Below are 26,068 nucleotides of genomic sequence, written 5' to 3'. Positions count from 1 at the left end.
AAATTTGAAGTTTCATCTTTTTATTTGCATTTTGGTCCTTACAATTATACATCATATTTATAATTCTTAAATATTTTTTTTGTTTATTGTTTTAATCCTTAAAACTTTTATATCTCATAAATATTTCAAATTTGTTATATAAACTTAAGTTTTACACATGAAATTAAATAAAAAAAATTAAAACAAGATTTATAATATTTTAAAACTAGAATTAAACAACAAGAATATTACAAAAAACCATAATAAAAACTTATTAAAAAGACACATGAAGACATAATTATTACTCAAATTTAAATATTATAACAACACTAATAGTCTGGTAAATTTGCTCCGGAACCTCCAAAATCTCCAAAATATTGTTCAACAAATTTTGTGTAACCGAAGATGATTGTTGTTGTTGCTCTTGACGCATTTTTCGTATGATTCTTTCTTGTTCAGATCGAATGTATTCACGAATATTAACGTCATCGATAGAAGCTAAGTTTTTTAGCAATATTTTATTTTCCTCTTTTATTTCTTTAAAAGCTAACTTTTTTGCTTCATTTTACAGTCGTAATTCAATCATCTCATGACATTTTTCCCTGCTTGTTGTACTTTCGTTTAAAAGATCAAGGATTTTTTTCGTTTGATGATATCAAACTATCAGCAGACATATTATGAGGATATCCGGTTTCAACAATTTTTGGCTCGTAATCTACAAATAAAAAATAAAGAGAATCATTTCTTACTTCGAAATAGTTGATCATATATGGGAGCATTATGGAAATAATTTTATGCAATAATGTAATATTTGCTTGCAGTTTAATATTTAATTATGTACTTTTATTTATAATTTTATATTTTAGTGTAAGATTTTTTTTAATTAATATTTCTTTAATATTTATATATATGTATTAGTTATTTATAGAAGTTTTATGAATTTACATCAACTATGACAAACATAAGGATCATAGTGTAAAATATAAATAATTTTGAAGTTAGGTTTGAAGTTTTACTTTTGGAGAAGAACACATTGAAACTTCAAATATAAAGTTTTGGAAACTTCAAAATAGAGTTCCTTTTTGGAGATGCTCTAAGAGATAATAATACATTGTGGCGTCGAGTAATTATTTAAATGAAATATTATGTAGATATTAGCCGACCAACCATTGTGGCGTCGAGTAATCATTTACGAAACGATCGCCGTAAATGAATCAGCGGTCTAGAACTCTCTCATTTTGATATTATTGTTCTTATAATTATATTGGGTTATATATATATTTTTAACTGGTTTCTATAGGTTAATTCAGAACCGAAGTGATGAGATTCATCAGACAAATGGACAATGAATCCACTACGCAGCTGAGGGAGCAACTTTCTTCACGTGAAGAAATAGGATTGCGACTGCCACTTCACGCATATCCAACAAATTCTTAAAGATACCGATAGTTATTTATCTTATTTTCAACAATAGTAATTTACTAAGATCCACGCGCCTTCCACGGATAAACATTATATATATAAATTATTTTATATATTATATGTCTATAACATATTATAAAATAATAAATATATATTGAATAATTAAAAAGTTATTATCTACTACTTCTATAACTAAATTGGCGCGAATATATAAATAAATTTTATAAATCGAAAAAATATTTTTCTATTTGATATGATATATAATTAAATTTAAATGATAGTAACATATATATGTTATATTTTAATATTAATATTTATCAGATGATGTTTTTTGCTCATTTTTTTTATCATTTGTATCTGATAACAAAATTTTCACTATGGGATTAATGGTTTAAGTAATTTATAATATTTAAAAAATTAAGTTGTCAATATTTTTTATCAAAACAATGTTCAAAGTAAATTTCAAAATTAAGATATTTATGTATTTTTATATGGTGTATAGTTTAATTTAAAATGATACATATATTTATATATCTTTTATTTTTGATACTTATTAAATGAGACTTTCAACTTATATTATTTTTTAATTATTTGTATCATGTCATAACCAAAAGTTTCAAATCATAGATCACAAAATTTGAATGTGAATTTTTTAACAGTTTAAGTAATTTATACTCGTTTTTAAAAATTCAAAATATAATATATAAATAATTTTTTTAATTTTTTTTATATGGTTACTATGATTGTTTAATTTATTTTAATAGCTTAAAATTAAACAAAAATAATTATAATACACACTTATTTTTATCAAATATTTATTATTCAAAATCATTAATTGTCATATATACTTTAGCCACATTAGGCAATTCCGTAATCTTATTTAAGGAAATAATGAAGCACATTAATAATGTATTTATTGTGGTTTGATAAAAAGCTTATTATATGTTTAGATGAACCAACTTATTTCTCTAAAAATTTTAAGAATCATTCTAGTGATGACACGTTGTTACAAAAAAATGTTGCAATGCTTCTCAAATAATATATAGGGGATGTTAAGTGGACTAAACAACAAATTTTAAACTCATGCCCGTCAACTATGCGTTTTATTATATTTACTACTAGACAATTACTTCTATCTTATTAAACATAAACATCATATATATAATTTTATTTTTATTATTTACAGTTTGTGTTATTCAAATTTTAATTCCTCTTATACATTTATTAAGATTAATTTCATAAAATAGATTTTTTACTTTGGATATTTTCTGTTTATAATTTTTAGAATTTTCCTTTACTTTTATTTTTAACAAAATAATTAAATTCATAATTATTACTGAAAATATTTCTAAATATTAACTTAGTTTTAACTTTAAAATAAAAGTACATATTAAATTTATTATATTTTAAGAATCTAATAAATTTAAGAGCCGTTGCAAACTAATCTAATCATTTGCAAAAGAGAGCCAACATCAATAAAAAAAACTTAAACTTTTTCTCTCTCTCCTCGAGTGAAAACAAAAGCGATAACTCCTTCCGGTAAATTCATGCGTTAGCTCCATGAGGCCCCCATCAGGGGCGTCACCTGCCCTCTCCTCTTTTTTTGTTTGTTTATTTTCGTTACTTCTTATTTAGCCACCAATATGTTGATTAGTGTTGGGCATAAAATCTGAAACCCGAAATCCGAACCGAATCCGAACCGAAACACCCGATCCGTACCCGATCCGAAATGTAAAAAATACCTCAATGGATCTTATAGGATTTTATAAAACATATCCGAACCCGAAGTGTTATTAACCGAACCCGAACGAGTAACCCAAAAACCCGAAAAAATATCCGAAATAACCGATCCGAATGTCCAAATTAATATATAATATAAATATTTGAAACATAAATATGTACTTCAAATATTCAATTTCATATTTATTTGGATATGATATCTAACAATAAGTATTGAAAATTTAAATAAACACCTTAAATACTCCATTATATACAAAGAAGGATATATTTCTTTTGTTTTACTTTTAAATTTTAGATTTTACTTTGGATATACCTGAAGCGATCCAATATAACCCGAATCCGAATGATATATGGTTACTTCGGACATATCTGAACCGATCTGAAACCGAAGTGTTATATCTAAATCCGATCCGTACTTGTAAATTTACTAGAATGAGACCTAGGAAGTGTTACAAAATGGAACCGAAATCCGAAAAATCCGATCTGAATCCGAACGGGTATCCGAATGCCCATGCCTAATGTTGATGCTCTGTTTAGAGTTCCGTCAACAAAAATCTAAGGCTGTTCCGAAGGGTGATGTATCTGGTGGCTGAGTCTCTTTTCTGGAGCTTAGATGAGGCGGTGCAGGCTATAAAGGGAATGGAATATGGCAGATCTAGTTTCCCTCTTTCTAGATCTGTTGTTGTTTAAGGCCAAGATAGACCTCGCTTCTCTGGTTTTCATGGTCTTCTTCAGCGAGAATTCCTTCTCGATGTGGAGCGGTGCTTCAGCTTTCATGGCGTCGATGCTCGGTGTCTTATCTCAGTTAATTGTTTATCCGGTGCTCAAGAGCGGCGAGCGTTTATTCGTGACGGCTCGTGCACCGTGGATATGGTGGTTGTGTGACTACCGCATTACAGATGTTTGTGTGTGCAGCTTTTAGTGTGTAAAATGTCTTGTTGTCTATGGCATTTTCAAACTTTATCTTTGAAGGTTTCTTTTCCTTTTCTGGTCCAACACATGTTTTCTTCTTTTAAGTTTTCTATGCCTTCTCGAGAAAGGCTTTGAGTTTCATCTCTGCTTCTTAGAGATTACAACAGTCCTGAAGAGTTGTACGATAACAGGTCTACGATTCGTCATTATACACTCTAAAGTATGTTTTTTTAGCTGAATCATGCATATATCTCTCTTGTGGGTCAGCATCTCTTTCATTGTCTTACTCATGAGTATCTAGTGGTTCATATTGAATCATTTGAGGATATATCATGCATTCAGTTCAATGCAGTCTCTGAAAACTACTATTTCTGCAAACTTTTCTTGTATTCTCTTGCTGAAAATGCAGCATGTTGGTTCAAACAGCTACTATCAGGATTTCTTACTAGTTGGGATGACATAAAGAATTCCTACCTCAATAATTTTCTCGATGATGATGTAGCAACACTGTAGGAGCTTGATGATATGGTGGACAAGGTCCTGGAAGATTGGCAGAAGGAGATGATGCTTGATTGCAGTCAGAAGTTTGATTCGGTCTACAGTGAGCCGAATGGAGATATGAAGCCCCGATCAATCATGTCAAGAAGCCCATTATTCAGGTTCAACAGAGACGAGATCACGCAGAGGCAAAGACTGAAACTAAGACAACTTGCCGATTCCACTATGGCAAATGGTGATGAACACAATGGATTTAGCGAGTTAAACACAATGAACAAAACTGGTACTGGTTATTCGAGCTCCGTGTCGATCGACACAATTATGTCGAGCTGTCATCTTTCCCTCGATTTGAATAGCAAAATCACTATGAAATTTTTTTTGAAGCTAGGGGATGAAGAACAACATGAAAATATTGGTTAGGACTCGAAACTGAAGCTTCATGACAATCAACATTCCACTATCATCCATCGACACCCATCGGAAAAAGATATAAAAACTTCACCAAAGACTAGCATTGATTGGCACTCATCTAATGTCGATCGACTCTCATGGTTGGACGTACTACCGAGGCTCAAGATTGAGTTAGAACTAATTGAGTAGAGAATGTACGAGCTTGAAGTGTCATACCTTATTGTCCACAAGCATATGAAACCACCCATCTGTACAGAAGAATTGGTTGGATTTAATAAGATAGTGAAGATGATTCCTGAAGGTTTCTCTTTTAAATATGCCTGCAAAGATTTTTGTTTCTTTCAGTTCTTTGATACCTTTAGAGAAACCATGAAGGAAACCAATGCATTGTATGATGTGGCTAGATAATTAGCTGTAGAGATCATGAAACTCACAAGGCTACAAGACCCTTGGGAGATTGTGATTACATGTGGTATATATGAGGTTGAATCTCATATCCTACCATCATCTTCCATTGTGATTACTCAAGATCCTTCGCGGGGCAGCTGTGTCTCAGATTGATTTTAGTGTCAAAAGCGATGTGAAGAAGCTAGACACCCATGTTTTTCAGACCGCAGATGATATGAAAAGTAAAAAGCTCTGGTTAAAGAGAAAGTTGAAGAAAGTGAGAGGCACCAGGTTGATGCCATCTTCAATGATGATTTCAGGGAAGTGGTCGAGCATGAGAAGCTGGAAGAAGGTGATTTTTCGGTTGAAGGCTTCATGTCATTCGGCAGTGGTTACTGGTGTCAACCGATAACAAAACCATAGCAATCAACCCTAGCTGAAATTATCGACCGACATACCATGCGTGTCGGTCAACACATTTCTCAAGACGCGTTCCAAGAAGAGAGTGTCGAACGACACACACCCAATGTCGATCAACACCATATGGACGAACACGAACCTGACATGGATAAGCATGCAACGAAAAAAATAATTCCAATTGGGAAGAAAGTGAAATATAGGAAGCCCTATGTTCCCAAACACCTCAGGAGAGAAGCCAACAAAGCTGATCACTTGATGGATTTCATAAGAGAGTGAAGAAGATTTCTAAAGATATGTCTTTTGAGGATGCCTATCATCAGTATAGACTTGGTAATTTCTTCTGAGAGAGAAAAGAGACATATAAGGACATTGAGCTGCTATTTAAAGAATTCAGTCGTAAAATCAAGAAGACACTAAAGAAGGAACAAGATCCTGAGAAGTTTCTTATTCCCTGTTGTATACATGGCTACGATTTCCCATATTCTCTTTGCTATATTAGATATGCGGTCAGCATATGGCCAAAGACACTGCTGAACTATTAGGATTAAAGTTGGAACCTTCTCACGCTAGTTTCACTTCGTGAATAACTCTAAGAAATTTCAGCCGGCATGATCAGAAATGTAAAAGTAGAGATAGGAGAATTCATTTTGCTTGTAGACTTCCATACTTTGGAGAACAAATCAGGCTGGAAATCTTCTCTTCTTTTTGGATGAGCCTTCATGACTACAATAGGAGCAATTAGCGATCTAAAGAAGAATAAGATGTGTCTGACTATTGTTGACAAAACTGTCTTTTATGATCCTTTGAAGAAGACCAAAGCGAGTAGCTTATTTCCTGCATAGAGTTGCCTGGAGATCCAGCACCTGTAGCTGATTCAAATTACGAGACTGAACAACCAGCATCAGCGTCGATCGACCCCCCTCCGGCGTCGATCGACCCCCCTCCGGCGTCGATCGATCGACACCCCTCCAGCGTCGATCGACACCCCTCCAGCGTCGATCGACACCCTCCTGATTTTAAAACAAACTTAGGTAAAACAATATGAGACTGAAGAGCCTAAGTTTGGGGGAAAGGCTCAAAAAACCTACTACTTTTAATGAAGTTCTAAGAATTGCAACTTTGTTTCAAAGTTTAACTTATTTACATAAGATCCTAGAACGTGTATAAGCCCTATATAATTTTTTCTAAGTCATTGTTGACAGCACAACGTTTCTTTTAAGTTTCGTTTTAGGTCTGGAGAGAAGAGAAGAACTCCTTTAGAGTTTTCCTATAACTCCTTTGGATTTATCTATTATTTATTGAGACTATAATTTGTGTTATTGCTTTCTTGTCAGAGTAGTCAACCTATTAGGTTTATGGATTCCATGAACTTAATATCAAACTGATAATCATAGGATTGCTATGGTTACTTACTAATTTCTTCACCAAGATATCTTGTAATACTAGAAAATTGAGTAGTTGGAATAGCACGAGAGTGTGAGTGATTATCTGAACATATAAGCATAAGACAATTTAGGGTCTAAACTGTTGAAAAACAAATTAAACACCTGGTCTTACATGATACTCCCACATTTTTATTGTTTTGGGTTTTATAGCATTTTTCGACCTAAATTTGTTTCCTTTTCACATTTTAGCCAAAGCTCAATGGCTTTAAATTGATACAGCAAATTTATAATCATCATTTGTTTTTATAATTAGTGTTATTATTTTAGTTAGGTCGTATATAACTAATTGTATGGACCGAATTGAGTATTATGGTTATTTTTTGTACAAATATTCGAATCCATTTCAGATACATTTTTTATTTAGATATTTTTATGTTCATATACATCATAACCGAACTCATCCAGACCCAGAAGGATCCAACTCAAAATTCACACATAAATTTATAGTATTCAAGCGGGGCCTAATTTAAAAAAAATGATACTCAAAAAGAAAAACTCGTACCTAAATGGATAGCCAATGTTCATACCTAACTGATTTTATAAACTAATAAAAAGGACTATTTCTATGTATTTGGCTAAGTTAAGTGATATATAAGGAGTTTTTTATTTAGTAAAATAATTATATGGAGAGAAAAATAAAGTGCAATACATTTAATACATTTTTATTATTTTTATTTAAGTTATTATTTTATTCACAAAAATATTTGTTTTTGAATTATGTTTTTGGCTATGTAATTTTTCACCAATGGAAACTAAAATAAAAAATGGTGTTAGTAAAACACACTATGAATGTTTAATCATATGCAAAACCCAGTAATTTTACATTTTTGATTTTATAATTGACACAAAGTTAATGTTGATTAACTAAAAAATAAAAATGTACACTATTAATATGGTAATATAATTAATTATGTGAAGTATTGTTAAGGTAATATAATTAACGAAATTGTTAAACTAAGTGAAATATGGAAATACAATTAATGTTATTTTATTAACGAAATTACTAAAAAGACAATATTTTTTTTATACTGCTATCAATGTTTCCAAACAATTCTTATTTATACTCCTATTCATGTTTCCAAACAGTATCAAAAGATAATTCAGTTTTAATAATATAGACTAGACCTTGATCTGCACGCCCGCGCGGGTCTTCATTTTTGGTTTGAAATGCTATAATATTTATTACAGGTTATTTAAGTGTTATAGTAAATATCTTATATTATATGGTTATGTAAAAAAATTAAAAGATGAATTACATTTGTTATTTATATCTAAGTGGTTGAAATTCTTTTTTATTAATCATATAGTTTGTCTATGATAGTTTTTTAATTTTATAGTCAATAAAAGAAAATTTTGATATATTTTTATACTCATTCACTTACATATTTTAAAATATTTTGTTTATATATTTAGAAATGCATAAGTCCATATTAGATTATTAACATTATTAAGTTATTAATCAAAAATAGTATTAGATAATTTATGTATATTTGTAAATTCGAATTCTAATTTTTTTAAATATGTTCATGTAATAGATTAGATTTATAGTTAAGCAATATATATTATTACTAAATGGGCTTTTTAATTGCTGGTTATAGACCAAAATATAACCAATTACTAAATGGGCTTTCCAATCTAATATATTAAAACAGAAGTCATGACTTCTTTTCATGTGTGATTTTTTTAGTTTGGACCATTCCTAGAAAATATCATATTTTACATAAGTTCATTATTATATCTTTTAATATCTTTATCTTTTTATTTGAAATACAAATGAATATATTTAAAATGTTCTAATAAAATCTTTTTAAATCTTCTTAGAATCTTTTTAAATTTACTTTCAAAAATTAGTTAGTTTTAATTTAAATTATCATAAAATATAATTAGAAATAAAAACTGAATATAGTTTTCGTTTATATACGAAAATTTAAATAAAATGAAATTAATTAATTTCAAAAATACATTTACTAATAATTTTTAAAGATTTTATTAGAAATAAATATTTATTTCTATTATAATTTTTTTCAAATTTGTTTTCTAATAAAATAAAAATCATGATTTTTTGATGAGTGATATTTTTATTTGGACCATCATTTAAATTTTCTATTAAATGTATATCAATAATGCTAATATATATATAATATTTTAACTACTTTAATCATAATAACTTTTATATCTTTTAATTTTTTTAAAAAAATTTAAAATTCTAAAAAATCTCTTGAAAAAGATTATAATAAGATCTTAATTGTCATAAATTGAATATAAATATTTTCAACTAATTTTGTAATTAGTAACGAAATGTTACTAAAAGAGTAAAATTTTATTCTATTTTATTAATTTTATAATAATATCTATAATTTTAAAATAAAACCGTTACATTGAACAAAATATGATAAAATTATTTTAAATTGATAATTTAACATATTTTATTTTCATAAATATTAAATATTTATGCTAAAAATATAATATGTTGGTAGAACGGGTTAATATTAGTAAACAATATAATACATGTTTAAAAATTTATCTTATCTTAAACTTTTTAATATACAGTAATTTATTATATAAAATTAATAAATATTAAAAAATTACTAAAAAATCTATCGATTTGAATTACGGATCATGATTATAATAAATTAAATACAAATTTTGTTTACATATATATTGTTTCATGCATTAAAAAATTTAGTTTAGTAATCAAACGCAAATTCAATATGACAAATATATAATAAGCAACATATATATGTGATGATTTTAATTTACAACATGAAAACTATAAAATTATTTTATTTGGTATAATTATACAAACATTTAAATATGTAAGTAACATTAAAAATATATAATAATTATGTAAAACAAATATCTATATATATAAATGTGAAAATATATACCCGCACGGTTGTGCGGGTGGAAATCTAGTTATCTATGTTAAACCAAAAATAACAATAACAAAAACCAGTTAGATGTGTAACAACTTTACGCAGGACAAAAAATCAGTTACACGATAAAAAAAATAACTCGATAATCGAAAGAGAAGACTCTAGGGCTGGGAGGGAAAAATAGGGAGATATTCGGCGAGTTCCAGGGAGAATTTCAGACGATTTAAATGTGATTTGGAATTAAAAGATTTAATGAATGGATTAATCGACTCTATCAAGGTACCAATTAGTATGTACACTCTGTTTAAACATCGCGTTCTATATTCGTTTGAGACTAATGAAACATCTTTTGTGTCTCCAGTTGATAGGTTTCTTGATTGTGTACGAAATCAAGACATAGAAGAATAAAAAGTAGACATCCAATACATCAATTGAAGAAACGCCGCATGTCGCATGCGTATGTGGTTATGTTTCCTGATATAGTTTGGTTCATATTGTTATCTAGAGAGTGATAAGAGCAGATCCGTAAACAGCAAAAAAGGAAGAGGTCAACATGAAAAAAAAAGAGATAAGTACTCTATTATCCATATTTAGAAATTTCCAGTGAGTAGTATGATAAAACTTAGAATCTGTTTAGATTTCTTGAATGTATTATATAAACTTGTAAAGATAATAAGTTTAGATTGCTTAATGTTTCTATAAAAATGTTAACCTCCGTGAAGTTTGTTTGGTCTAATTTATTAGATTGCACTTGTTTAAACACATGAGACTGAATTTGTAAAATAGATGAGAAAAAATTATTTCATTTTTATAGTATCTGTCAGTGAAATGTGTTTGACTTGTATAAACTATAGACAAGTGATCATTCTTCTTCACTTTTATAGCTTACCAAATAGTCAGTTTACGCCATATTTTGCTGTTTTGTACCATTTGTATGTCCCATGTATTGTTCTCACTGTTGTAGCAATCAAATGATTGTTTGCGTTTTTAAACTTACATGTTCATCGGTGATCATCTGAAGAGTCTCTCCACCGAATGAAGTGTTTTGTTGCCAGGAATGTAGCAATTTCACTTGAGATCGCCATTTAGTCTTAAATGGCTTCAAGTTTTTGAGAGGGGTGAGACTTGCATTGTTCATCATTTTCTTGCTTTGGTTTTGATCGCAATGTGAATGTTGTTATTTAACGTAGAACGAAGTGTATATATAGATAAATAGGTGAGATATCGATGAGAAATAAATCTTAATTATTAATTAGAAAACTTGATGAGCAAGTCGTGTGTAGATAAGGAATATACTTAATGTATCGAATATTTTCCAAAGATTTTTGTGTTTAATTTTTCTCACGTAGCTAGGTAGATTTGAATTGATCGATATACAAAATTTATTGTAATCAATCAAATATATAAATTCGTGATTAGCAAGTATTTTGATAGCATTACTATTAAAACATAAGTACAAAGTTAGATCCAACATGTTTCTATGTAAAAAATTTAAAAAATACTATATAATATAATTAATTAATGCTTCTATAACATCTATTCTGTTAAAATTGAAATACAAAATAATATTTGCCTAATTTTAAGTAATTTCTTACATATTTTATTCTTTTTAAAACTAATTATAACCATTTTATTTATTGTCTTTTTAATTAATTTGACTTCATTACAAAAATTCAAAATAGAATTTACATGTTTTAAATTTTAAGTGTTTTTATTACATCTTGTACATTCTATTTTTCACTATTGCTAATTACTTCATCGATCATATTTACCATAGTATTTCGACAGTTCTATGTGTTAACCAAAATAATTTCACAAGTTTGAATGAAATGGATTCATTCCTGACAAGAATTCAACCGACCTGTTCAGATACAGATCATTTTTTGTATCAGATTTTCGGGTCCATCTGGGCATGGATAGGTTTGTACGAATCCAAAATATCCAAATAACTTATATATTTAGAAATGTCATTAAACAATTTATAAAAATGTAAAAATTAACATCCGACGTGTGGGTCAAGCTCTAGTTAGTTTTAAATGTGAGAGCTTAAATGTAGGGGATTATTATGTTAAGTAATTAAGATATTTAAATATTTAAGGAATAGTTAGTTAATATCTTAACAGTTTTTTAATTGATATTATCTGATTTATTATTTTAATGATAGGTGCAAAATCTATTGCGTAAAATATTTAAAAATCTCTATTTTATGTTTGAAATTTAAGATTCTATATATATGTGGAGTAATATTGATCAATAATATAAAGAATTAAATAAATAGGCAAATCGAATGGTTTTTAATTGGAAGTGAATTTGGCAAGAGATTAAACAAACAGACTGGTTTGTACTTGGGATATTTAATGTAATACATAATGTCCGGTTTAGAAAGATTCTTAAAGTTACAAAATTATTGACATATATTGGTTTTGGTTTTTAGGTTATTCATGTGAATTTGGCAATGGATTATACAAACTCTTGTTTCAATTTTGTTTTAAAGGATGTCATGTGTATATTAAGTTTGTGGTTTTGTGAAATATGAGTATGAGTCTAATGGTTAGAGATGGTTAGATATAAGGCAATTAGGTCAATATAAACAAAATGTAGACTCATTAAAATGTTGTAAAAAACGCAGTGTGCTTTGCTAATGAGGCTTGTGTGAAATTAGTTGGATAAATTAGCAAAATGTCTTTAATTAAAATCAGTGGCATGGAATCGTAAATAATGAAAAAAAATCAGAGTTATTTCTCATTTATACTTCACTTTTAATAGGATAGATGAAGTAGAGATTATACGATCATATATCTAATGTTAAAAAAATTAGTTGACAAAAAATAATGATTATATTCTTAAAGAAAATTTATTATTGTCAAATTTTTTTAATATTGGATAACACAATACATCATTATATAATTTCTAATTCTATTACATATATGATGATCAACTATCTTGCTACGTATGCGATATTTTCAATTTTCTTTTACTCAGACCAATAACAACAGAAAAAGTAAAGATATGTTTTATGAAATGATTAAAGGAAAATCTTTCCTATAATTTTTCGCTGGATTCTTTTGTCTTGTTCTGTTTGGAACTTTTTACTTTTTACCTTTTTTATTGGGTTTTAGTGTTAGGTTCCCTCTTTAATTCTACAGATTTTCAATCATTTTCAGTTTTTCAACTCTTTCTTCTATTTTTCCTTTACTCTAAATTCCATTACTCGGAAATCTACATCTCTTGAGAGTGAAAGGAGTAGAATATGCATTTATGTGAAATCAAGTTGTGATATAGTGGTGGTGCCTTATTGTTGGGTCTCCTTTCTTTTGATACCATATAAAGAGAAATTGGAAGATGCTGCAAAACCAAACCACCCTCATACATTGGAACTTACTAAAAAGTAAATAGAAACATGGGAAAAATGTTGACACTACTTGTGCTCCGACTACTCATGAATCTCTTACTTATCAGTTGGATTTCTCTCTGGATCATAAAACCAACTACTGTGTGGATACAATCTTGGCGTCAAGCTGAAGATACCTTCAAACATACTTTCTTCGGCTATTACGGTAACTAACCCTCAAATAAACCACCAATCTTTTCTTATTTCACTTCTATATATCTTTCATTTCTCCAACTATAACTCATCAGGCCTCAGCTTTGCTGTGTTCTCATTCCCTCCTATTGCTCTTTCTATAATTGGACTCATTTACTTGAGTTTACTGCCGCAACATCATCGTCTAACAAGGTATTGAATATTTTTCGTCTTTAAGACTAGTAATTAAATATAAGTAAATATCAAGACCCGCCAACTTGAGTTTAGACAAACTGATGTTGTAATTTGTCTACTCGTAGAGGAGGGAGGAGTGCAGCTATTAGTGTCTCAAGGCCAGCCATTATCAATAGCTTCATTGGGATTGTGTCTTGTTTCGAGATCATTGCTGTTATTTTGTTCCTAGTTTTTCTAGCTTGGACCTTTTATGTTCGCGTTAATAATGATCTCAAGAAGCTGATGCCTGTCAAAACCATGAATCTTGACTTGTAAAACCTCTCTCCAGATCCATATATTTCAGCTCTTTAATACAGAATTCATTAACTTTGTTGAGTTTGTTATATTTTCAGATGGCAGCTTCAGTACTTTAGAGTTGCCACAAGGTTTGGTCTATTAGCCGAAGCATGTCTCTCTCTGCTTCTCTTTCCTGTCTTGAGGGGACTCTCGATGTTCCGGTTACTCAACATTCAGTTTGCAGCTTCTGTAAAATATCATGTCTGGCTGGGCACCGGTTTAGTCTTCTTTTCTTTGGTTCATGGTGGAAGCACTCTGTTCATATGGGGTATTAGTCATAACATCGAAGAAGAGGTAATCTTAATATTCCTAATAACAGTCATATATTAATGTTCCTGACTTCTTTCTTGTGGTAAAACAAAAAAAAAACAGGTTTGGAAATGGCAGAGAACGGGTCGAGTATATGTGGCTGGAGTGATCAGTCTTGTAATAGGATTACTGATGTGGATCACATCACTTCCTCAAATTCGTAGGAAATGTTTTGAAACATTTTATTACACACACCATTTGTATACTGTTTTTCTTGTATCCTTCTTGTTTCATGCTGGTGATCGTCACTTCTACTGGATTCTCCCTGGAGTGTTTCTCTTTGGACTTGACAAGACACTTCGGATTGTTCAATCACGATCCGAAAGCCGCGTTCTTTCTGCTCGTCTCTACTCATGCAAAGCCGTTGAGCTTGTTTTGCCAAAGGACCCAAGTAAGATATTAGCAATAAAATATCCCACATTGGAAATTAAAAAAAAAGCTTAAGTTATATATAAAAAGTTACGACAAATACATTTAATGTCAATTGGTTTTAAGTTGGAAATCCATGTCAAACCTGAATTAAACATTAAGAAACTAGATTTCTTTTGTATTCAAAATTTACACATGAAAAGTTTTTTATATTTGGTGAGAATTCTTGGTATTTTCTATTTTGCAGGGCTTAACTATGCTCCCTCGAGTTTTATATTCATGAACATTCCGTCGATCTCGCAGTTTCAATGGCATCCTTTTAGTATTACATCGAGCTCTAGTGTAGACAAACACACAATGTCTGTTATGATGAAATGTGAAGGCAAATGGACAGATTCTGTTTACAAGAAATTAGAAGAAGCTGCAGATTCGAATACTAAGATTAACAACATTACCATAAGAGTAGAAGGTCCTTATGGACCTGTCTCGGTAGATTTCCTCAGGTTTGCTAAAACATTTCCGTCAGCTCAAGTTTAATATATTTTGCTTAAACCTAAAGTATTGACGTGTATGGCAGCAGGTATGATACTCTTTTCCTTGTGGCGGGGGGAATAGGGATTACGCCATTTCTAAACATTTTGCAGGAACTGGCTTGCGAAAACCGCCTCAAAACTCCAAAAAGCGTGCAGCTCGTGTTTTCGGTCAGGACATTCCAAGACATTAACATGTTGGTTCCAGTATCCCCTATACTCTTTCACCCGATCCACAACTTAAATCTTAAGATTAAAGTTTTTGTCACTCAAGAAAAAAAGCATTCCAATGGACCAGCAACACTGAAAGAGTACTTGGCACAGTCACAAGTTCAGACTATTCATGTTGGAACGGACGAGGACTTTTCAAGATTCCAAATTCTTGGACATGAAAGTTTCAGACGCCTTGCTACTTTAGTTCTTGTAGCCTTGCTGACGTTTCTCGGATTACTCATCGGTTTAAGCCATTTCTTTATACCGAATGAGCACAAGAAGCATTCAAACTCTATGAAATTAGCTGCTTCAGGAACAATGACGAGAGCTAAAGAAAAGGTTCCTTCATGGGTACCCGATTTGGTTATCATTGTCGCTTACGTTATAGCTATGACAATCGGTGGTTTAGCTGCAATTATCCTACAGTGGAGACGACAACACAGAGAAACACTAAGAATGACTAAAGAAGAAGTAAACCCACAGGGAAGTAACTTTACTGAGTCAACACCAATTGTTCCTATCGAGGAACATGAGATACATATCGGAGAAAGGCCCAAATTCAAAGGTACCAGTGGATTTGCGTTTACATTTTTTAGTTTTAATGTCTCTTTAGCCTGTATGGCATTTTTGTTTTCTCCTCACAGAGATATTGTCGGAGTTTGAGACGAGCTTGAGAGGATGGTCAAGTATAGGAGTGTTGGTATGTGGACCGGAGTCAATGAAAGAAGCTGTGGCGTCGATATGTCGCCAAAGGTTTCAGTGTTTTGGAGTAGATGATTCAAGAACAATTCACAACAAGGTGAATCTCAATTTTCATTCTCTTAATTTCAGTCTCTAATTTAAAATAATATCTAAAGTTTGTATCGTTAGTTTCGGGTTCTCAGTGCTTACAGTTTTATTATTTTATGGCTTGTATCTTTACTTTTGTGTCTGAAGTTTGATCTTCAAGTTATTTTGTTGGGTTATTTTGTTGTTTTTTTTTAAATTTCATATCCAACTTTGTTAAGTAACGTACATTGCGTGACTGCGCGGCACTTTTTCATTCTTGTACTTTCGGTTCGAGGATGTTAAATATAGCAAAAAGTGTAGATTGTTCTTAATCTTGAATCTTACATTAGGAGGGATGATCATTTTCTCATATCAGATTATTAGTTTTGCGAACAAACACACTAAGTTCTAATCTTCGAATAAATCATTAAGAATACAGTCAAAGATAGCAAACTTAGGGGAAGTATTTGCTCTAATCTAGACACTTAGCTATTGCGTTGAAGGAGAGACTGAGATTAGGAACCTTAATCAATTGCATACAAATTCATAGTAATGACACTACACAATGTGTGGTCTTATCCCTTGCAACTCATACCAACCTAACGTAGTTCAATAGATTTCGAGCAATAGACTTATGAGCACCATGTTACAAACTGGGTTGTCTAGTGCTAAATCTCTCTAAGCATACAAATTGTTAATATCATGTCTCTCTACTCTCACGTAGCTTTTCAAGCGAATTCAAATTCTTCCACAACGAACCAATCCCTTGAGCCAAAAAAATTCTCCCCATTTCTGTGTAGTCTTCCCCATATCTTCTTTCATTAACTTTGTAATCCTGAATGGTAAATAAAAAATGAAATAATTGAAGACAACTATATACTTAGTGTCATAATCAATATTATAATGAATTAGCATATGCCGATAGTAAGCTTGGGTTGTTAGTAAAGTACAACTGGTGTGAATAATGATACCAGGTCTTCCTTGCATTAGAGTGTTTTTGTCTGCTCATCTTTGCCCCCCATCGTTTTCTTCTCTGATTCGAGCAGAACAGCATAATGCGCTCATAGTGCTGATGAAGGTGGTGATGCTGCTGAAGATCAAACTGACATAAACGATGATGAAGACACCTATCTCTGGTTTTCCTTTGAGCTCCATGTTCCCATCAAACAACTAAACCATTTTGATTCAGTTCAAACCTTCCAGTTTTATTCACGATGTAGCTAAAATTAAGATAAATACAAAGATTATTATTTAGTTTAAGAATACTTAAGAAACTATATCTTCTGAATTTTTATATTTGATTCTAGTGCAGTACGATGGTTGATCTATTATGAAATACTAGGGTATTTACCCGGGCTATGCCCGGGTAAATTTCTTTTTATAATTATTATTAATTTTAGCTTGTTTATTTTTTATAAAAGCATGTATATATATTATTTCAAAATTGACTACCAAAAATATAAGTAATAATACGCAAATTAATTTATTATGTTGTCCAACGAATTTGAAATGAATAAACTCAGCGGTTGATTGGTAATGGTAGTAAATGTTTTAGACATCCACTTTTTCAAAAAAAGAAAAAAAAATTAAAAACAATCATATTTTAGCTTTTAAAATTAAAGATACAGTATAATTTTTTTTTTAAATAATATATTAGTTTTCAAAATCAAGATTTTATTTAGTGCTTTGAAAATAAATATATAAAAAACAATTAAAGCCGAAGCAAAACAATTCACAGCTTATTTTCTAAAAAAAACAAAAACAAAAACTACATAACAATCAATCAACCCCTCACTCTTTGTTGTTTATTTATCATTAAAATTAACATAAAGTGATGAATAGTCAATATTCTTAAGTTTCAGCTAAAATCTTCAGAAATTGCCAAAAATACAATTTTGCAAAATATCACTTTTATGTTTACACTAACCAATTTTACAGTTATCTATAATGAAATGTAAAAGACATTTATAACTTTTTGATTAACTTTGACAAAAAAAAACATTTGGTTAACTAATCTAAACTTAAAACATCAACTTTGAACCCTAATCATCAACTCTAAACCCTAAACCATGAAACATCAACTCTAAACCCTAAACCCGAAACATCAACTCTAAATCCTAAAACTTCAAATCTAAACCCTAAAGCATCAACTTTAAACCCTAAACGTAAACCCTAAACTCTAAATCTAAACTTAAAACATCAACTTTAAACCCTAAATCATAACTTTAAACCCTAAATCATCAACTCTAAACCCTAAACCATGAAACATCAACTCTAAACCCAAAACCCCAAAACATCAACTCTAAACCCTAAACACTAAACCTTCAAATCTAAACCCTAAATCATCAACTCTAAACCCTAAATGTAAACCCTAAACCCAATATTTTACTGAAATTCAAACCCTAAATCCTAAACCCCTAAACCTTCAAATCTAAACCCTAAAACATCAACTCTAAACCCTAAACCTTCAAATCTAAACCTTCAAATCTAAACCCTAAAACATCAACTCTAGGGTTTTAGGGTTTCAGATTTAGGGTTTAGAATTGAAGGTTTAGGGTTTATAGTTGATTTTTAGGGTTTAGGGTTAATTTTTTAGGGTTTAGGGTTCAGAGTTTACTTTTTAGGGTAAAGTGTTGATAGTTTAGGGGTTAGTGTTGATGGTTTAGGGTTTAGATTTGAAGTTTAGGGTTTAGAGTCTAGAGTTGATGTTTCGGGGTATAGGGTTTCAAGTTGATGTTTCAGGGTTTAGGGTTCATATTTAAAAAAAAATAAGGTTTAGGATTTGATGGTTTTGGATTTAGCGTTCGTATTTCAAAAAAAAGGGTTTAGGATTGATGGTTTAGGGTTTTAAGTTGAGTTTTGAGTAATTAACCCCTTTAGACAAATATATTTATATTGCGATATTTAGATAATGGTTAATTTATAAAAATATTTTTGTTGAATTTAAGTGATTGAAAATTAATTTAAAGTTTTCAAAAACTTATTTGTGTTTAATCTAAATACTTATTTATCTGATTATGTTTTTTTCTCGATGCCACGCACCAGATTTTATATTATATATTATAAATACATAGTTTGATTGTTAATTTGTATTTTAATAAATTTCAAATTAATCTTTTCATGACTTCTTAAAAAATATTCTCAACAAAATATTTTGCATAAGATATTGTGAACTTTTCTTATATATTACTTTAAAAACTTCTGTAATACTCATTTATTTCTGAAGATTTTTGAAATTAAATTTTCACAGTTTTCTTATTAGCTATAAAACAATACACACAACACGGTTAATTTCAATCTATATTTTTTATATAATCTACTATACTAAAATTAAAATTGCTACCAAGCATGGACAATGGCCAAACAGCCGTAAGAACACCATTTTAAACAACAAATCTTCATGCAGCAACATTAGCTCCTCCAGCTAAGAAGCTTAAATGTTGAAACTTCCCCTTCTTCCCAACATATAACACTTTTGATGTGCTGAGCACCAAAATTTTTGTGGATCACTATCTTTCATAGAAGAAGTTTGAAGCATATCTCCACTGTTCTTGTAAAAGAATTTCCCGTCTATCAGAAAAACCTCAGAAGCTTGACTTTCCATATACACAAAGCATAATCATGTCAACAAAAAGAAATAGATACTAACCGGACCAAGGTACTGAATTAACCGAGACACTTCTTCACAAGTTTTACTTCTTTCTCCTTGCCAATATAAAACCTGTAACATTTCAATCAAACACACATCTAAGTTTATTTTTGATTGGCACAAACCTTTTGACATAAATGGGGGAAAAGGAGTCTGTGAGAAGTAATTACCAGTAGAAGGTCTCTACTCTTGAAGTGGAGCAACTTATAGTAAAAATGAAGGTTATGTCCATACCAATGTCAAAGGTCACAAACCTTTACCAACCTCATCTGCTCTTGTCCAAGCTCGAGATCCCACCTGGAATTCACGGTTTCATGTTTCTCGATATCAAAGAATGATATATAACTTCTCTTTACCTCACCAAAGTCTAAGAGTTTCTGCCTGTGATTGAAACAAAGGGGATTTATCATACAACATAAGATCACGACAAACACAATAACACCAGAAGTTTTGAGATCAAAACACTAACAGGTAACAGCTTTTCTCCACGAACACTGCACAGCCTGCGAGCTTTCACCTGGTACCAAATCTTTTGTAAAATTTATGTAACTTAATAGCAGCTTCGTTTGGAGTTCCTCAGATCAAGAACTGAAATTTATCTAAAAATCCCAACAATGTGTATCTCAGAGCGACATCATTCTCTCCGGTTGCATCCATTTGAAGGGAATGGATTTCTCAACAACCATTTTACCACAAAATCCCAAGATCGTGGGCTCTAGAGTTTTGTTGTTGAAACTGACAGATCTCTTAACCAGGAGTCTAGAGCAGCCTCCACGTCATATTCAACATATCCCACAATACAATAGTGAGATTCTGACCTGAAGTGAAACATCAAGAATTTGTTATGTCTGACTCATACATGTTTGTATATATATACAGAAACCCAAAAAAAAAAGCATGAAAATAAACTACAAACAGAGAAAGAAGCGCATTTCACACACAACTTCTGAACAATAGATTCAGCCAAAGAACAAAGATTGAAAAAAAAAACAAAATCAGAACTTCTCAAATCTAGAAAAACAGAGCAACTCACTGAGAAGACTTTAGTCAAGATGAATAAGTACCTTGAATATACCACCAGAAATGTATTTACAACTGCATTTTCCCTTTTGTTGAGCAAGCTGCGAAAACAGAGAGAGAGTGAGTGATGAAAGATGGCAAAAAAGAGACTGGATAACACTATATATAATCAGAGCAAAGTTGAAAAACTTGAGTCAATGAAATAATTAATTTAGTTTTAGGGACCTCTATGTACGTAGCTCTGGTTTCCATGTGGGGTAAATGGAGTCTGTCAGATCCTTGTGGCTGCAGATCCATCTTTCCAATACAAATCTGGACAATTCTCTAAATAACATGCCACATCGATCACATAGCTGAAAGGAAAAAATATTTTGAATGGACAATGAAATCATTAGGGAAGTAGTAGAAGCTAAGTTGCTGGAATTAATAATAAAAAAAAAGGAATCTGATGAAGTGCAGAGATGAATATATGAAAGGCATGCGTGTTGGTTCATGCCAAACTCAAAATCAGCATCACCACACACAACCAAATAAAATTAACACCACCGTGCATCCGACACAAAACAAAATATGAACACTTTATGTTACAAATCACTCTTAAGGCCAACTTCTTTGAGGGATTAACCATACCTGCTGAGAAACGATTTCCGAAGACTGATCCAGAAGGAGTTTGCTCGACATACTCGTACTTTTCTGAGATCGACTAAAGCAAGCCGCATTCAGTGGATCTTAATTTCCGGAGATTGATAGGGTTTTTTCATCGCTAGATATAGAGAGAGCAGAGAAAGAGGAGTCGAAGAGGATTCATGAGCGAAGTTAATGAAAAAAAAAAGATAAACTGTTAAGAATGAGAAATCGGAAAGTTCATCAAAAAGAAAAACAATATCGCCGTTTGGTTAGACTGAAGAACGCTGACATTGCACAATACAATAGTGTGATTGGTCTGAATTTCTTTGCATACGTGAACACTCTCTCTATTAAGCTTATTTTCCTTTTAGTATAGTATAGATTAATTAAATATTGGAAAGGTGATTGATATATCATAAATAGGTTTTGTATAGACAAAAGTATCATAAAACTACTTTTGAAAGTTTTCTCTTTAGATGAACTTTTTTAGCGAGAAAAGGAATGGACTTGAAAAAAACCCCGCATAGAGCAGCTTTTTTGTTTCAAAGTAAGACCTGGACGATTATCTCTAACAATTTGTAGCTTACGAGTTTTCGTCCACCCCTGGTCGGTTACTAGGAACACATGATCCATCAACAAAGTCCAGCTATTTTGACCTAAGTGGCTACTTCCCAGTTCGAGGTTGGGAACTCTGAGTTTACATATAACAACCGAGACACAGTCATTTCGTAGTCAAACATTACATAATCTGCTGAGATCTCTAAAACAACGCACGACACATGAATTCTAGATACGCAGAATAGTTAGAGCGAGCTAAGCAGTACAAAAACAAGCCAAAACCATCATTTGAGAGACGTTCTTTAACTTATTCACTTGAGATCTAAAATACTCTCTTTAAACTGTATTATTTTGTTTGTATTTATTATATTCATTGTCAATAGTATTAATCAATTCAAGTAATTATCCTAGAAATCTACTATGTTTCTCAGAGATCTACCATTTTCTGAAATCTTATTATATTATATTAAAATTATGATTGCAGATTTTAGCTCACAATCATACACCATATAAATAATAAATGCAACATTCCCGTCATGAGATCATATTATGACATTCCCAAGTTTTCAGTTAATGAAAGAAATATTAAATAAATATTATGTTACTTGTAACAAAAGTAATATTATCCCTAGATAAATTTATACTGTTGACTTAAAAAAGAAAAAGATAAACTTTTCTAATTCCAGTGTCCTCTACATTAATTCAAGGCTGGCAACCGCTGTTAAATGAGAAAACATGTAATTTTAGAGTTATTGTGGTAATATAAATAGATTTTTATACCTTTTTTTTTTAATTTAGCCTCTCTTTTTTTAAAAGGGAGATTTTAAGATGGATATGTTTCCGGTTAATACCACCGGAATAGACACGGCGGAGGTAAGGAAGATTTAAGGAAAGTTTTCTCCTTTTATTCTGTTAGACCCCAAAGGCATCGCCTTTTTCGAGTCAAATGGAGTCTCGAGGATCTTCCGAGGCAGAAGATGAACAGATTGTTCAAGTCCGAGAAGCTTTAATGTGCCTCAACGGCAAAAGATTCGAGGGTTTACGAACCGCGAGGTTCCTCAAACACACCACCATGTCTATAGACGACGACGTTTTCGACCTCCCCCTCGACGCCTTTATATGCCGACCCGAGTCCGTTGATCCGGAGATATGGACGGCCAAGATTTCGTTTCCGGGCTGGGGCTCTCCGTCTCCGAACTGGGTCGAGTGGGTGAACGCTATGGCGGAGACGCACGCCACCGTGTGGAGGAAAGCAGGTGTGTATGATGCGATCTTGGCGTCTCGGTACGAGATCAAGAAGCAAGACGAGTTGATGATGGCTTTGGTGGAGAAATGGTGTATTGAGACGAACACGTTTGTGTTCCCTTGGGGTGAAGCCACGGTGACGCTTGAGGATGTGATTGTTCTTGGTGGCTTCTCTGTGATTGGGAACAATGCGATGGCTCCTGTTAAGAGGGAGGAGATGAAGGAGGTGGAGGAGAAGATGAAGAAGGTGAAGCGTGAGATTGAGGGTGAGTTGGGGAAGAAGTGTAGCGTTGGCTTGTGGATGAAGGAGATGATGAAGTCAGGGAATGAGATTGAGCATGAGGCCTTCCTGGTTACATGGCTGTCTCGTTTTGTTTTTCCTAGTGCAGGTGATTTGGTGAATGATGTGCTGTTTCCGGCTTCGATTCAGCTTGCTAAAGGGGTTACACTGGCTCTGGCTCCGGCGGTTTTAGCCGGGATATACCGCGATCTCGGTCTTTTGAAGGAGCATCTTGCTGGTTATGGTGAGACAGATACGGTTGTGGTGAAGTCTCCGTTACAGTTTGTGCAGGTTTGGGCTTATGAGAGGATCATGGAGTTGCAGCCACCGGGCCAGCCAGGTCAGTTAAGTCCTGGTGAGCCACGGATGGCCCGGTGGCACCAACATGGTGGCGGTCAGGATCTGTATGGCTATCCTGAGAATGTTAGAGCGGTTTTGGACTCTACCACCAAAGAGAGTTTTGACTTTCGTCCTTACACAAAGCCTCTGCACAACTTCAAGTTCCCTAGGTTTTACATGGAAGATAACTGTTGGGTTCATCTGCACTCTGATGACAAGAACATTGTAGCCTTTGGTCGGTGTTTGAGGTTCTGTAAACTGGTTGGTGTGCACTGCATTGAACCTTATTACCCGCACCGTGTGGCATTGCAGTTTGGTTATGACCAGGATGTTCCCGGTGTGGTTTCAGCTAGGAATGAGACTCCGGAACTGGCTTGGAAAGACTATATCCGTCCTATTTCAGGCGATATGATCTACATTCCTGCACGGGTCAATGCTGGTGATGTTACCGTTAGGTACATTCGTTGGTGGAAGCTTTCTTTTGCGATGTTACAGTCCGAAGCTAAGAAACTTTCTCACAAGCTTCTGGCTTCACCCCCGAGGCAGAAACCATCAACTACAACAGCTGCTGCGACGACCACGACCAAGGTAACATCTAGAGAAACAAAAACAAAGAAAGGGAGTCTTGGCCGTAGTAGCTCTTCAGGGAGCCTCATAGGATCAGAGAAAGGTGATAAGCATAGGCCTGAATGGGTCCAGAGATCGCCACCGGGGTGGAGAAAGAGTCTTGACAGAAGCTCGAGCAGTGCAATAGGTGGTGCTAAGGATCTTAAAGGAGTTCTCAGGGGGGTAGGGAGGACTAAGGGTCATGGCCATGTCACATTTCAGCTTCCTGTTCCATCACCCAAAAGGTCTCCTCCATCCAACAAGACAAATACTCCTTTGGAAAAGCAAAACGGTATAGTAATGTGTTCTCATGTTCATTTCTTATTATTGATTCCGTTGTTTCAAGACAAACTCTTTTTTTTTTTTTTTGTAGATTCTACTGTCAAGAAGCCAAGAATGATACCTCGGGTAGCAGACTTAGCCAAAAGATCGAGCTCGTCTTCTCAGGTTCCAAGAAACACATCATTTGTTCCTCTTCCTCATAGGCGAGATAACTATGTAAAGAACAACAATTACTCAAGTCGGCGAGCTTCGAAAGAACCATACAAGGCGCCATCTCTGTCTGGCTATCCTTCAAAGAGGAAGAAGTCACCAAGATCTGTTGATATTGTCAACTCGCCTGGTCAGAAAAGCTCCCTAAGCCCGCAAGGCTCAAAAGAATCACCCAAGTCACCACCATCTGTTTCTGGTTCTTCTTCTTTGACAAGGAAAAACTTACCAAGACCTCAAGAACTGAACAAGTCGTCATCATCTTCTCTTGGTTCTGTTTCTTTAACGAGGAAGAAGCCACCAAGATCTTCAGAAGATGCCAGCTTATGTGGTAATTCATCATCTGGAGGCCATTCCATTGTCAAGAGAAATACTGAATCCAAACGAGAATCACCGAGAAAAGCTCAGGAACTCAAGGCTACTAATGTGAAGTTTTTGGAGGAGATTGTGACACTGCGGGAACACGTTGGCGAAGAAGGGGAAGTGACATATCATATACCAAAACAACAGTTTGAGGATCTGAGCCAAGGAGTCCAAGATGTTCTACATGATCTACACTCTATTAAATCCGCATTGAACATACAAGACGATGATGAATAGATTTATGACTGGCTTTTGCAGTTGGTTCAAACAATATAACCCAACACTACAACAAGAAAGGCATTAGTTTCTTACTTAAAAGCGTTGTGTATAAAGAACTATCGTTAGAAGACTGATATTATCCACTTGTTGAAATGTGCTGACCTTTTTCCCCACTATAATTTGCACACTGCATCAACAAACAAAAAACATGTGGTCACTTTCCTTTGTCATAAACCATTCGTGTAATCATCAGTAAAAGTGTTGCCTTGTTTGTCAAATATTTTCATCAAGGCATTGACAGTGTTGGTAAACCATGTAAAGTACTCGTTCTGATGCAGCT

At 32.5% G+C, this 26,068-nt stretch overlaps 2 protein-coding genes across 3 annotated transcripts; both read left to right on the top strand.

Moving 5' to 3' along the window:
• Positions 1-12,813: 12,813 nt before the first annotated feature.
• On the top strand, positions 12,814-16,607 carry LOC103840187 (ferric reduction oxidase 8, mitochondrial). Of its 2 annotated transcripts, none has more exons than XM_009116666.3 (8): positions 12,814-13,647; positions 13,730-13,826; positions 13,934-14,119; positions 14,201-14,438; positions 14,517-14,844; positions 15,070-15,325; positions 15,400-16,130; positions 16,210-16,607. In XM_009116666.3, exons 1-8 carry the CDS (start codon positions 13,491-13,493, stop codon positions 16,401-16,403), a joined length of 2,187 nt encoding a protein of 728 aa, XP_009114914.1. In that variant the 5' UTR covers positions 12,814-13,490; the 3' UTR covers positions 16,404-16,607. The 2 variants fall into 2 exon arrangements, with proteins under 2 accessions (XP_009114914.1, XP_009114915.1); XM_009116667.3 differs by having other exon boundaries at positions 12,859-13,647; positions 15,403-16,130.
• Positions 16,608-18,825: 2,218 nt separating this feature from the next.
• On the top strand, positions 18,826-25,962 carry LOC108869875. Its single transcript, XM_018654842.2, has 2 exons — positions 18,826-24,949; positions 25,031-25,962. The coding sequence occupies exons 1-2, from the start codon at positions 23,134-23,136 to the stop codon at positions 25,744-25,746; spliced, it is 2,532 nt and encodes an 843-aa protein (XP_018510358.1). The 5' UTR covers positions 18,826-23,133; the 3' UTR covers positions 25,747-25,962.
• Positions 25,963-26,068: the final 106 nt, after the last annotated feature.

The sequence above is a fragment of the Brassica rapa genome, chromosome A09 (assembly GCF_000309985.2).
Source record: "Brassica rapa cultivar Chiifu-401-42 chromosome A09, CAAS_Brap_v3.01, whole genome shotgun sequence".
Lineage (NCBI taxonomy): Eukaryota > Viridiplantae > Streptophyta > Magnoliopsida > Brassicales > Brassicaceae > Brassica > Brassica rapa.
The sequence above is the reverse complement of the archived record's forward strand: the minus strand, read 5'-3'. Positions and strand labels throughout refer to the sequence as shown.

What these genes read in the sequence shown, in the direction of transcription:
- LOC103840187 (XM_009116666.3), top strand. Translation starts at nt 13,491, where the DNA reads ATGGGAAAAATGTTGACACTACTTGTGCTCCGACTACTCATGAATCTC. An exon ending in AAAACCATGAATCTTGACTT is followed by an intron (nt 14,120 to 14,200) that starts GTAAAACCTCTC and finishes TTATATTTTCAG; the next exon opens with ATGGCAGCTTCAGTACTTTA. An exon ending in GTCATAACATCGAAGAAGAG is followed by an intron (nt 14,439 to 14,516) that starts GTAATCTTAATA and finishes AAAAAAAAACAG; the next exon opens with GTTTGGAAATGGCAGAGAAC.
- LOC108869875 (XM_018654842.2), top strand. Translation starts at nt 23,134, where the DNA reads ATGGAGTCTCGAGGATCTTCCGAGGCAGAAGATGAACAGATTGTTCAA. An exon ending in TCCTTTGGAAAAGCAAAACG is followed by an intron (nt 24,950 to 25,030) that starts GTATAGTAATGT and finishes TTTTTTTTGTAG; the next exon opens with ATTCTACTGTCAAGAAGCCA.